This window comes from Eumetopias jubatus, unplaced genomic scaffold, assembly GCF_037043125.1.
Source record: "Eumetopias jubatus isolate StellerSeaLion01/CBP00866 unplaced genomic scaffold, mEumJub1_p1.0 scaffold_10, whole genome shotgun sequence".
Taxonomy (NCBI): Eukaryota; Metazoa; Chordata; class Mammalia; order Carnivora; family Otariidae; genus Eumetopias; species Eumetopias jubatus.
The window spans coordinates 115,233,735-115,248,088 of NW_028274816.1; the positions used below are offsets into that span (position 1 = coordinate 115,233,735).

General features: G+C 41.3%; 1 protein-coding gene across 6 annotated transcripts in view; it reads left to right on the plus strand.

The window, feature by feature from the left end:
• The first annotated feature begins 910 nt into the window (after positions 1 to 910).
• Positions 911 to 14,354, plus strand: part of RAD51C (RAD51 paralog C) — a 51,539-nt gene continuing 38,095 nt past the window's right edge. For all 6 annotated transcript variants that reach the window (XM_088028345.1, XM_088028346.1, XM_088028347.1 and 3 more), the window contains exons 1-4: positions 911 to 1,093; positions 4,195 to 4,453; positions 5,190 to 5,356; positions 7,912 to 8,045. In XM_088028345.1, coding sequence (XP_087884471.1) covers positions 976 to 1,093; positions 4,195 to 4,453; positions 5,190 to 5,356; positions 7,912 to 8,045 — 678 coding nt within the window. In that variant the 5' untranslated portion in view covers positions 911 to 975. The remainder of the gene's footprint in view (positions 1,094 to 4,194; positions 4,454 to 5,189; positions 5,357 to 7,911; positions 8,046 to 14,354) is intronic.

A 14,354-nucleotide genomic window follows, 5' to 3' on the forward strand; every position in this document is an offset into this window, starting at 1 on the left:
TGATTTGCAATATTTAGGGAGTTCCTTCAAGCTAGGGGAAAAAAATTCAAGGCTAAGAATCTTAACAAATGTAGTGAACAAGTTACTGCCCTAAAGAAATCACACTCACTTAAGCAAAGAAAGACTTTGTAACCCACCTTCCAAACCGCCTCAATTCCCTCAAAGTTCTCTATTTTAGAAGGGGTCCCTTCTCAACTCTACCAGAGCAGGAGCTCTTGCGTAGCCCAATTACTCCCTCTTAGGACGGGAGCCCATGCCCAGCCCACTACGGGGACATTACTTGCTTACTTTTCCAGCTACTTCTTAAGTTACGCAGGCCGTGAACCAACGGTCTCAGAAACCACCATGCTTCAGACTGGACTCGCGGGGAAGGCGTGGGTGGGTGCGGGGATTGGGCGCCTAGCGCTCCCGGTGGCGGTGGGGGGCTGGCCCACAATTCCTCGCGCGGGCGAGGCCCAGGGTGAGGGCGGGAAAGGCAAAGGGGGAAGGCAAGGGGGATACCCGACGAGAAAAGGTAGGAAAGTGGAACCCTATAATGGAGACACCGATTAATCCTTATATGACTGCCTCATATCCCAAGCCGGTAAGTGGCTAGTGTGTGCGTTACCCACACCTGGGGGTAGATCATTCCTATTAATAACCTTGAGGTTCCACCCAACAGGCCAGGGCTGAGGTGTGGAGATGTGGTGTGTAAGGCCTGGCTCTCCATCTTGCGGTTTCCACCCATCTTTTTACTGTCAGGATGTATGTTTGATGGGGAAACCCTAAAAGGGATTTGTAAGAATCACAACAGAAATGGTGCAGTTACGGAGAAAATACAACATTCCTCCTCAGAAGGGCCAAGCCCGAAGCCGCGTGCAGTCAGGCCAGAAACCCCGCCCCTTCCGCCTTACGTCTGACGTCTCACGGCGCGCGCGCGGGCGTGCGGAGTTGAGACTGGGATTTAGCTTCTCTGCGTAGGTGTCCGGCTTTGAAATGCAGCGGGACTTAGTGAGTTTCCCGCTGTCCCCAGCGGTGCGGGTGAAGCTGGTGTCTGCAGGTTTCCAGACGGCTGAGGAACTCCTAGAGATAAAACCGTCCGAGCTCAGCAAAGGTAACGAGTCCTGACGGCAAGCTGAGGCACACGGACCGCCGTCGGTGCCGCCTCCATCTCGGTTCTTCCGCCTTCAGGTTTCCACCCTGTCTCCGCCAGTTTCCTCCGCCCAAGGCTGCGTTTGCAACGTGAAACCGCTCCTTGATTCCAATTAAACAGGGTGTGAATGGTTAGAGCTGTGGTCCTGAAAACATTTACTAATTGCTTTCTCTACCCGTGCCGGCTGAATCCTCCTGAGGATTATCTTTTTTTTTTTTTTAAGATTTTTTATTTATTTATCTGACAGAGACACAGCGAGAGAGGGAACACAAGCAGGGGTAGTGGGAGAGGGAGAAGCAGGCCTCCCGCGGAGCAGGGAGCCCGATGCGGGGCTCGATCCCAGGACCCCGGGATCATGACCCCAGCCGAAGGCAGGCGCCCCCCTCCTGAGGATTATCTAATATATTACTCAAAAGAACCCTGTTAACGTGGATTATTATGTCCAATATGACGAAGGAACAGATGCTTGGGGAGGTTAAGTAACTTTTCATGATGACTGGGTTGGGAAATTGCGGAGCCAGGATTGGTACCCAGACAGCGGGTCTAGTTTTAGCTGTTCCAAAATCCAAGGGGCAAGGATTGCATTTGAGAAATGGAGGATTCGTGATAGGACTAGAGACACTAGGTGAGAAAGGGAGCAGAATCTCCAGCACGTGGAGAAAGCAATAGAAAGAAGATACTGCTTCTCTTCTGTAATTCGCTGGAAAAACAAAACAAGAAACCCCAAACCTCTCATTCCAGAACACTAGATTATACAGTGGTGGGAACCATTGTATCATTATGTGGTATACAAAAATGAAGCTGTCTGCTGTCTCACTGTGCATATTACACGAGGGTATGCTCAGAACTGCTCGTAAGATAGAACACAAAAATTTTTTTTAAGATTTTATTTATTTATTTGAGAGAGAATGAGAGATAGAGAGCACGAGAGGGAAGAGGGTCAGAGGGAGAAGCAGACTCCCCGCTGAGCAGGGAGCCCGATGTGGGACTCGATCCCGGGACTCCAGGATCATGACCCGAGCCGAAGGCAGTCGCTTAACCAACTGAGCCACCCAGGCGCCCAAGATAGAACAAAATTTTAAGTCCTTGCCCTTAACAATGGAAAATAAGGTGTTGCAACTCACCCCTCAAGAATAAATGTTGTAGACCCAATGTTAACTGTTTTAAATCTTACACTGCGTAAGGTTTCCCAACGTTTTTGTTGGTTTAAGGATTTTATTTATTTGTTTGAGAGAGGACAAGCAGGAGGAGCTGCAGAGGGAGAGGGAGAAGCAGGGAGTCAGATATGGGGCTTGATCCCAGGACTCTGGGATCACGACCTGAGCAGAAGGCAGCCACTTCATCCACTGAGCCACCCAGGCACCCCTGTCTCCCAAAGTTTGATGGTTTTTTTTTTCAACAAGTTGGTTTTGCAGAAAAGAAATGAGAGATTCTGCATGATAATGGTAGCTAACAATTATTGAGCGTTTTGGACTGCCTCGGTATTCTACCCAGTTATTCAACATGTATCATTTCCGTTTTACAGAAAAGATCTGAGGCAAAAAAAAAAGTAACTCGTCCATACAAAGTAACTTCATAATAAGTGGTTCAGTCAGGGTTTACAAACCCAAGAAATCTGACTCCAGAATTTAGGCTTTTTTTCTAAATAGGATTTTCATTTCCTTATCCCCTATTGTCTCTTATTAGTGCCAAATCTGTATTCATATCCTAACCAAATCAGGCACTGACCTATCAAACTCATAAGTGATGTCACCCTCACCTTTCATCATTCCTTTCATTAGCAGCTTGTTTTGTAATTGCCATTTTCTCTTCTCAAGCCATATTGTCTGATAAGAATGAAATTATATAGTTGAGGAAGCATAAGTGTATTGTTTAAAATATTTGTGCATCAAATAATTGTTCTCATTAAAATTTTTGGAGTGATATGTGAATTTTTCATGGTAGTGTTTCTATGAGAAGTTTTTATTATGAATAATACATGCACAAACACTTCTTTAAAGTTAAATCTTGTTTTAGGTGGTTAGAGGCCATTTTCATTCTCTTCTGAAAAATATATATTTTTTTTAAGATTTTATTTATTTATTTGACAGAGAGAGCGAGAGCAGGAACACAAGCAGGGGGAGTGGGAGAGGGCGAAGCCGGCCTCCAGTGGAGCAGGGGAGCCTGATGCGGGACTGGATCCCAGGACCCTGGGATCGTGGCCTGAGCTGAAGGTAGACGCTTAACGACTGAGCCATCCAGGCGCCCCTGAAAAATAATTTAGATGCCTTATTAGATCAAGATAACTATGACTTCATAAAACCAAAAGGGATAGTAAAAAGACTGACTGCCTGTACATTTTTTTTTTAAGATTTTATTTATTTATTTGAGAGAGAGAATGAGAGAGAGAGAGAGCGCACATGAGAGGAGAGAGGGTTAGAGGGAGAAGCAGACTCCCTGCTGAGCAGGGAGCCCGATGCGGGACTCGATCCCGGGACTCCAGGATCATGACCTGAGCCGAAGGCAGTCGCTTAACCGACTGAGCCACCCAGGCACCCTGCCTGTACATTTTAATTTATATCTCCTGAGATACTCTTGTAGGTACTCAAATGGTTTAGAGGTTTACGTTTCTGGATTCTGCATTTGAGGTAATAAATAAATCTTTGAAGTATGTAAAGACTAAGAAAACAAAGATGAATGCCTTTATTAACTTGAAAAATTCAGTAGTTAATGGAATGTTATATTTTATTTTTGTTTTTTTTCTTTTAAAGATTTTATTTATTTATTTATTTGAGAGAGAGAACACAGAGACAGAGGCAGAAGCAGGCTTCCCACAGAGCAGAGAGCCCAATGCAGGGCTCGATCCCAGGACCCTGGGGATCATGATCTGAGGCGAAGGCAGACACTCAAATGACCGAGCCACCCAGGCGTCTCTATTTTTATGTTTCTTTGCTCTTGGCATCACTCTTACTATCTAAAAATTAAAATTAATGAAGACAACCCAATAGCATGTTAAGACTTAAATTTCTAAAATCAGGGTTTGGGTTTTGTTTTTTTTTTCCTGTTTCTTTTTTTACTTTCAGAAGTTGGGATATCTAAAGAGGAAGCCTTGGAAACTCTGCAAATTATAAGAAGAGAATGTCTCACAAGTAAACCAAGATATGCTGCTACAGCTGAGTTAGGCAAGAAGTGTACAGCACTGGAACTTCTTGAGCAGGAGCATACCCAGAGCTTCATAATTACCTTCTGTTCAGCGCTAGATAATATTCTTGGGGGTGGAATACCCTTAACCAAAACAACAGAAATTTGTGGTGTACCGGGTATTGGAAAAACACAATTATGGTAAAGTAAAATGTTCCCTTCTTAAGTGTAGGCTTAATGACATTTTATGTAAGTAATAGAATATGGTGCTGTGGGTCTACATTCAGGAGACCAAAAAAGGATGTATGTGCTCTAAATTTTTTTTGTGTGTATGCATGCACATCAAACAAAAATCAGTTTACTATTTGTGTTACTTCAGTACCCCATCTTTAAATTGATATAATTATTTTGGTATCCAGAAATGTTTCTTTTGCAACATTGTAATGTGATCATTAGGGTAAACATGTAATCTTCTGTTTTATTTTATTTTTTAAAGATTTTATTTAATTGACAGAGAGATAGAGCACAAGTAGGCAAAGCAGCAGGCAGAGACAGAGGGAGGGGAGCCTGACACGGGACTCGATCCCAGGACCCTGGGATCATGACCTGAGCCGAAGGCAGACGCTTAAGGACTGAGCCACCCAGGCGCCCTTTTCTGTTTTATTATAGAATTAATTTCTGGGAATATATTTGAAGGTAGGTTTAGTATAAGAAAGGGTTTAATTCCCAGAGGCCTAAAAACCACTAAAAAGTCCTTAATCATGGTTTTATGGGTATACCCTCCCCCTAATCCAAATATCAGTGGATTCATACATATTTGGAGCAGAAAGTTAGCCATCTCTATTGCCTAATGGTGGTACCTAATGGGTGGTAATGTGGAGTTTGAAAATGCCTTAGATGATTATGATGATTTGGTCATTCAGCTTTCTCTTGACAGTATGCAGTTGGCAGTAGATGTGCAAATACCAGAATGTTTTGGAGGAGTGGAAGGTGAAGCAGTTTTTATTGATACTGAAGGAAGTTTTATGGTTGATAGAGTGGTAGACCTTGCTGCTGCGTGCATTCAGCACCTTCACCTTATAGCAGGAACACATATGGGAGAGGGTAAGTTAGCAAGTGATCCTCTTTTTCTCTGTAATAAAAGTAATTAGCATTTGTACCTCTCAAGCCTCAGCAAGAAACCATTTGGAACATGAAAGCTTAATGACTTGACAGCATCCTAGTGTTAAACTCTCAGATCTTTCTTTTAGACTTAGAAATGCCACAACCTAGACTGGCCTTTTCTTCTCCTTTTATGACCCTCACTTCTCTTTTTAAGATTTTATCTATTAGAGAGAGAGCGAGAACAAGCATGAGTGGGGGAAGGGGCAGAAGGTGAGGGAGAAGCAGACTCACAGCTGAGCAGGGAGCCAGAGGTAGGGCCTGGATCCCCGGACCCTGGGATCTTGACCTGAGCTGAACGCAGACGCCCGGCTGACTGAGTCATCCAGGCGCTCCACCAAAGGAAGGTAGCTTTGAAAAACCATGTTGGAAATATTTAGAACATTAAGCCGATTGACCTTAGGGGGCTCTGAGTAGAATGTAATTGAGTTCATGACTGTGTTGTTTTATTTTTGTCATGTAAAAATATTTGATTTTTTTAAGAAAACACATAAAGGTAATTTCAATTTAATTTAAATACTTAAAGGTATTCAAGTTTGCCCTTTTAATTACTTTTAAATCAAATGGTTTCTGGTTTGACTGTTCTACTTTATTTTTTGGATGTGCAGTCCTCATTTTTTTTTTTTAAGATTTTATTTATTTGACAGAGAGATACATAGCGAGAGAGGGAACACAAGCAGGGGAGTGGGAGAGGGAGAAGCAGGCTTCCCGCTGAGCAGGATTAGGGTCTCGATCCCAGGACCCTGGGATCATGACCTGAGGTGAAGGCAGATGCTTAATGACTGAGCCACTCTTATTCTTTAATAATTTAAAAAAACAATACTTTTCATAAGATGCTTGTATTCCCTTTAAATGAGTGTAATAGCTGGATATTTTAATTTTCATATGAGTACTAGTTGTTTTTTTTTTTTTTTTTTTTGAGAGAGTGAGAGAGAGGGAGCACCAGTGGAGGGAGAGGAAGAAGCAGACTACCCTCTGAGCAGGGAGCCTGATGCAGGACTCCAGCCCAAGATTCTGGGATCACGACGCGAGCGGAAGGCAGACTCTTAACCAACTGAGCCGCCAAGGCACCCTTAGGTGTCCTTTTTAACTAATGACCAATGTATCTACTGAAAGCCTTAAAGCTACCCATGTCACAATGTATATTTGTGATAGTGTCTTAAAACCTTACTGTGGTGGCGCCTGGGTGGCTCAGTTGTTAAGCGTCTGCCTTCAGCTTGGGTCATGATCCCAGGGTCCTGGGATCGAGCCCCACATTGGGCTCCCTGCTACGCGGGAAGCCTGCTTCTCCCTCTCCCACTCCCCCGCTTGTGTTCCCTCTCTCACTGTGTCTCTCTCTGTCAAATAAATAAAATCTTAAAAAAAAAAAAAAAACCTGTGAATATTGTAGGTGTAGCACTGGGATATGAAGTTTTTAATGATTGCTGTGTGATTAAGCTGTTATTTTTTGGTTAAAAATGAACTTTTATATTTGTAATAGTGCTGTCTGAAATTTAATTTCTTGTAGTTTTTTTTCATTGTTAAAACTTAAGTACGTGGGGCACCTGGGTGGCTCAGTCGTTGGGCGTCTGCCTTTGGCTCAGGTCATGATCCCAGGGTCCTGGGATCGAGCCCCGCATCGGGTTCCCTGCTCGGCGGGAAGCCTGCTTCTCCCTCTCCTACTCCCGCTGCTTGTGTTCCCTCTCTTGCTGTGTCTCTCTGTCAAGTAAATAAATAAAATCTTTAAAAAAAAAAAAAAACTTAAGTACGTTTTAAAGTGCAGTAATTTTTAATTGGTTTCTCTGAAACATGTATAAAACCAAACCATTTTTTCTTTTTAAGGTTTATTTATTTACTTCAGAGAGGACAAGCAAGGGGGAGGGGCAGAGGGAGAGAATCTCAAGCAGACTTCCTGCTGAGTGCAGAGCTGGATGCAGGACGCAATTTCAAGACCCTGAGATCATGACCTGAGCCAAAATCAAGAGTCAGATGCTTAACCAATTGAGCCACCCAGGCATCCCCCCAAAAGTGGTTTTTAAAAATATATATAATCTAAGGAGAATCTTACGTTGTTTCTACTTAAATATCAAATTATGCTACAGTAATAAAGGAAAAAAGTTACCATAAGGGAAAAAGATGCTTCTTTTGAACACTTTTCCTTTTAACTCTTAATTTGCAGTCCTATAAAAGAGAAAAACAAGAGAAATTCCATTATGTTACTTCTATTCAATAGAAGCCAATAACTAGAAATACGAAAAGGCAGGCATTAAAACTCTAGTTCTATATATGTATAAACAATTTCTAGATAGCCTAGCATGTAAGGAAATAGTGCAAAAGGTGAAAATAAGAGGTCAGGAATTATGCAATGATAGTTTATAGTAATTTTGTTACAATTTTGCTATCTTTCAATTAAAGTGAAGAATTTTGTTATTCAAAGGTATTGTTTTCCTACAATCGCCAATATATCAAAACAAGTAAAACTAATTATTTTATTTTAAGATGCTTTTGTTTTATTCTAGAGCACCCAAAAGCTTTGGAGGATTTCACTCTTGAAAATATTCTTTCCCATATTTACTATTTTCGTTGTCGTGACTATACAGAGCTATTGGCACAAGTTTATCTCCTTCCAGACTTCCTTTCAGAACACTCAAAGGTATGCCTCAAACTACTGAAATACAGCTAACCTTTGGAATATCTTTGGCGGTGTTTGATTAGCATGAAAAATAAGTAAATAGTATAGTATCGTAAGCCTGTTCAAAAATGTCTTTCTTTTTGTTCTACAGTTTAGTTATATTTACACATATTTAGCATATATATATATGTAATATATGCCCAAAGTAAGAAATTGAAATAATATAGAAAGAGGTTCTGCCTCCAGTAATGGTGGAATAGCTTCTAAACAAACTCTTTAGAAAGGTATAAAATGAAAAATACAACTCCCCTTCTACTGCTTCCTAGTACTTCTCCCTAAAGTTGACGACTATTGTTTCTTGTGTGTCTTCTCAAAAAATTTTTTATACATGTTGCAATATCTATCTACCCATTTTTAATATTTGCTAGTGGGGTAATACTGTAATATGGTGTTGCACCTTCCATTTTTGCTTAGTGTTTTCCATATCTCTCTATATCACCACATGTGGATAAACCTCATTCTTTTTTTTTGGCTACATACTATTTCATTTTAAGAAGGTGCTTTTGCTGTTGGTGGGAATGTAAAATGGTACAGTTGCCTCAAAAAACCATATGGTGGTTCCTCAAAAAATTGAAAATAGAATTACCCTATGACCCACCAATTCCACTTATGTGTTAATCACCAAAAGAATTGAAAGCAGGGTCTTGAAGAGATATTTGTAAACCTGTGTTCATAGCAGCATTATTCATATTACCTAAAATGTGGAAGCAACCCAAGTGTCCACTGATGAATGAATAGATGAGCAAAATGTGTTATACACATACAATGTAATATTATTCATCCTTAAAAAGGAAAGAATTTCTGACATATGCTACAACTTGGATGAATCTTGAGGACATTATGTTAAGTGAAATAAGCCAGTCAAAAAAAGACATACTGTATGATTCTACTTATATGAGGTGTGAAGAGTAGTCAGACTCAGACAAAATAGAATGATGGTTACAAGGGCCTGAGGGGGGAAGGGGAAAATGGGCAGTTATTGTTTAATGGGAATAGAATTTCAACTATACAAGATGAATGTTCTGTGTGTTCTACATAAAAAAAAATTGGGAAAAGACTAAGTACCTTAATTTATTTAACTAATCCTCTTATTGGTGGTCTTTTAGATGCTATTTTTAACAATGGTTTGGAGATAATCCTTACACATATCATCTTGGGGTACATTTGTAAGTATGTTAATGGGATAAATTTTATTTTATTTTATTTTATTTTTAGATTTTCTTTATTTGAGAGAGAAAGAGAAAGCAAGCATGAGCTGGGGGAGGAGCAGAGGGAGGGAGAAGTGGACTTCCTGCTGAGCACGGATTGGGGCTCCATCCCAGGACCTGAGATCATGATCTGAGCTGAGGGCAGATACTTAACCGACTGAGCCACCCAGGAGTCCCAAGGCAGAGAAAGTCTTAAACAGATTTGTGCTGAGGGCAGAGCCCAACCTGGGGTCTCAATTTCATGACCCTGAGATCAAGTCCTGAGCTAAAACCAAGGACCTGAGATCATGATCTGAGCTGAAGTCAGATGCTTAACCAACTGAGCCACCCAGGTGCCCCTGTTTATGGGATAAATTCTAAGTATTAAAATTATATTAAAGAGTATGTGCATATTTAATTTTGATAAATATTACACATGACAGAGACTCCTTGACCAAACTTTATTTTTTTTTTTAAATTTTTTGAAAGATTTTATTTATTTGAGAGAGAGAGAATGAGAGATAGAGAGCACGAGAGGGAAGAGGGTCAGAGGGAGAAGCAGATTCCCCGCCGAGCAGGGAGCCCGATGCGGGACTCGATCCCGGGACTCCAGGATCGTGACCTGAGCCGAAGGCAGTCGCTCAACCAACTGAGCCACCCAGGCGCCCTTGACCAAACTTTAGTCAGCCTCCTCTGACCCTTTTTGAATATGCCTCGATCTTCACCCACATCCTGTCTTTGGCCTGACCAATCCAGTTCATTACTGTGAATAGTGCAGCTGTGAACATAGGGATACAATAGTAAAGAATCCTGTAAATTAGTTTAGAGAGAATCTCCCACCTTTAATTTCTGATCACCCTTGATATCTCAAGTTCCTCATTCCCCACTTTCAATGTTATGTCTTTGACCTGCCTATATAGCAAGAATTCTGTTAGGTCACATTAGCAAGAATCCTACTGTTGATGTCTCCTCCTAATAATTTTCCATTCACTCACACTCACCCTGCTTCTTGGCTATAAATCCCCACTTGTCCTTGTATTTGGAGTTAAGCCCAATTTCTCTTCCCTATTACAAAACCCATCAAAAAGGATATTGCTATCTTCTTGAATAAAGTCTTCCTTACTATTTTAACAGGTGTCTAAAAAAAATTTTTTTTAACACAAATTGCCCTTCAAAAAGGTTGTACCAGTGGATCAAAAAACAAGACTGAACTATATGTTGACTACAAGAAACCCACTTTAAGGGTGCCTGGCTGGCTCAGTGGAGCATGCGATTCTTCTTCTTTAGTGAGAGAGGGAGTGCAAGTGCGAAGGGGCAGAGGGAGAAAGAATATCTTAAGCAGGCTCCACGCCCAGGGCCCGACGTGGGGCTCGATCTCACAACCCTGAGATCATGACCTGAACCAGAATCAAGAGTCAAGACGCTTAACCAACTGAGCCACTCAGGTGCCCAAGTGTGCAACTCTTGATGTCAGGGTTGTGTTTTCAAGCCCCATGTTAGGGGTAGAGGTTACTTAAAAAAAAAAAATCTTAAAAAAAACCCACTTTAGATATAAAGATACCTGTAGATTAAAAGTAAATGATCAGAGAAAGATCTACCATGCTAACACTAATCAAAAGAGGGTGCCTGGGTGGCTCAGTTGTTGAGCATCTGCCTTCGGCTCAGGTCATGATCCCAGGGTCCTGGGATTGAGCCCCACATTGGGCTCCCTGCTCGGTGGGAAGCCTGCTTCTCCCTCTCCCACTCCTCCTGCTTGTGTTCCTGCTCTCCCTATCTCTCTCTCTCTGTCAAATGAATAAATAAAATCTTTAAAAAAAAAAAAGAAACACTAATCAAGAGAAAGCAAGAGTAAAGCTATATTTATTTTAGAGAGCGGACATCAGACCAAGGAAAGTTATCAGGAATAAAGAGGGACATTATGTAATGATAAAAAGGTCAGTTCCACAAAAAGATGTAACAATTCCTAACATGTATGTGCCTGACAACAGAGCATCAAACTTCATGAAGCAAAAACTGAGAACTGCAAGGAGAAGTAGATGATTTTGCTATATCTGGAGTCTTTAGCAGCTAATAGAAATGGACAGATCCAGCAGACAAAACCAGTAAGAACGTAGATGACCTCAACACCATCAAACAATTGGATGTAATGGATATCTGTAGACTGCTTCGTCCAACAACAGAATATATGTTCAGTTCATGTGGAACTTTCATCAAGATAGACATTTTCACAAAACTATCAAATCTCCCATCTGTTCTCTAAAGGGCCCATTTATCTTTCCAAAGGTCATTTGTTTTCCTATGAATACCCTTTCTCCGTTCTGTGAATTTTCCTTTCATTTTCTTGACAGTGCCCTTTCAGACACAAAAGTGTTAAATTTTGGTGAAGTCCAATTATCCTTTGGTTGTTGCTTATGTTTTTGGTGTTATGTATGAGAAGTCATTGCCACAGGGCACCTGGGTGGCACAGTTGGTTAAGTATCTGACTCTTGATTTTGACTCAGGTCATGATCTCAGAGTTGTGAGATTGAGCCCCATGTCAGGCTCTTAGCTAGGCATGGAGCCTGCTTAAGATTTTCTCTCTCCAGGGCACCTGGGTGGCTCAGTTGGTTGGGTGTCTGCTTTTGGCTCAGGTCATGGCCCCAGGGTCCTGGGATCGAGTCCCGCATTGGGCTCCTTGCTCTGCAGGGCTTCTCCCTCTCTTCCCCACTTGTACTCTCTCTCACTATCTCTGTCTCTCTTTCTCAAATAAATCTAAAAAAAAATTTTTAAATAAAAGATTTTCTCTCTCCCTCTGCCCCTCCCCTGCTCATGCGTGCTCTCTCTTTTTTATTTTATTTTTTTAAGATTTTATTTATTTGAGAGGGCACAAGTAGGGGGAGTGCCAGGCAGAGGGAGAAACAAGTTCTCCACTGAGCAGGGAGCCCGATGTGAGACTCGATCCCAGGACCCTGGAATCATGAGCTGAGCTGAACGCAGATGCTTAACCTACTGAGCCACCCAGTCGTTCCTCTCTCTCTCTCTCTCTCTCTCTCTCTCTCTCTCTCTCTCTCTCAGTCTTTTTATTTCCTAAATCCAATATCATGAAAATTTACTTCTAAGATTTTGTAGGGGAGGAAAAAGTTTTCCTCAACCCTCTTACGGTCTCTGGCTGGGTCGGAAAATTAAACTGACAGGCAGCATAACAGGAGAAAAGCACATACATTTTACTGAACTTTTACATGTATGTGGGAGCCTTCTACCAGACAATAAAAACCCAGAGAAGTGACTAGAACAGGAAGCTTTTTTTTTTTTAAGATTTTATTCATTTATTTGAGAGAGAGAATGAGAGATAGCACCAGAGGGAAGAGGGTCAGAGGGAGAAGCAGACTCCCCGCTGAGCAGGGAGCCCGATGTGGGACTCGATCCAGGGACTCTAGGATCATGACCTGAGCCGAAAGGCAGTTGCTTAACCAACTGAGCCACCCAGGTGCCCTAGAACAGGAAGCTTTTGTATCTTTAGGCAAAAACAATAAATTTGTGAAGAATTGATAAGACAAAGGGGTGTGGGCTAGAGGTAGTAAATTATGTAGTAATTTGGAAGATAATTAACAAGGTTTGTTTATATACCTTCTCAACCCTAAGTTCCCTGTCTCTCGTGGTAGGGTGTCTCCTTTTTTCCTGATAGAGGGAGGGTACCTTTCACACAGGAGATTTATCTCCTGCTTTCTGGGAAGAAGAGAGAGACTAGGAGGTCAAAGTGACCTTCCTGCTTCTGTTGTTTTCTCAAACTTCTACTTAAGGTATTCAGTATGCCAGGAGCACCTGGGTGGCTCAGTGTCTGACTCTTGGTGTCAGGTCCTGGTCTCAGGGTTGTAGAATGGAGCCGTGTGTCAAGCCCCTTGTCGGGCTTTGCGCTTAGCAGGGAATCTGCTTCTCTCTCTCTCTCTCTCTCTCTCTCTCTCTCTCTCTCTGCCGCTCCCCCATGCATGTGCATGCTCGCTGTCTCTCTAAAATAAATAGTTAAAAAGATATTCAGTATGCCAAGGGGCCGAATTTTGGGGTAGCATGTCCTGAACTCCAACCAGTTTAATAGCTTAACTTTTTTATTTGGAACTTTGATACTTGTTGGGTTAATTTTTTGTACATAGTCTGAAGTAAGTGTCCAACTTCATTTTGTATGCAGACATCCAGTTGTTCCAGCACCATTTGTTGAAAAGACTACTTTTTCCCCATTGAATGGGCTTGGCATCCTTATTGAAAATCTGTTGACCATAGATGTGTGGGTTAATTTCTGGACTCTATTAATGTATATGTCTGTTCTATGCCAGTATCACACAGTTTTGATTAATAGCTTCATAGTATGTTTTGAAATTGGGACATATGAGTTATTTTCAAGATTGTTTTGGCTATTCAGGGCCCCTTGCAATTCCATCTGAATTTGATCTATATGAATGCAGTCTTATTTATTTCTGCAGAAATGCAGTTGGAATTTTGATAGAGATTATATATTTTTTTATTTTTTATTTTTTTAAAGATTTTATTTATTTATTTCAGAGAGAGAGAATGAGAGATAGAAAGCACGAGAGGGAAGAGGGTCAGAGGGAGAAGCAGACTGCCCGCTGAGCAGGAAGCCCAATGCGGGACTCGATCCCGGGACTCCAGGACCATGACCTGAGCCAAAGGCAGTCGCTTAACCAACTGAGCCACCTAGGCGCCCGATAGAGATTATACTGAATCTGTAGATTTAACCATGGTATAAATCCTTTAAAAAAAAAGTTTTATTTTTAAGTAATCTCTACACCCAACATAGGGTTCAAACTCAACCCTGGGATTAAGAGTCACATGCTCCACTGACTGAGCCAACCAGGTGCCCCATAATTCAGTTAAATTTAATTAATATACTACTATATTTCATATATTTTCCACTAGGTGAATTACTGGGTTATAAACTTTGAAATAATTGTCCAGCATTTCTTTAGTCACCAAAAGAAAATGAGAATATAGATCTGCTTTTTTTTTTTTTTTTTGCTTACACATTTATTTATTCACCAAATATTTATTGTGAGTCTACTTTGGCCAGACACTATTGTATAAACCCTTTTAA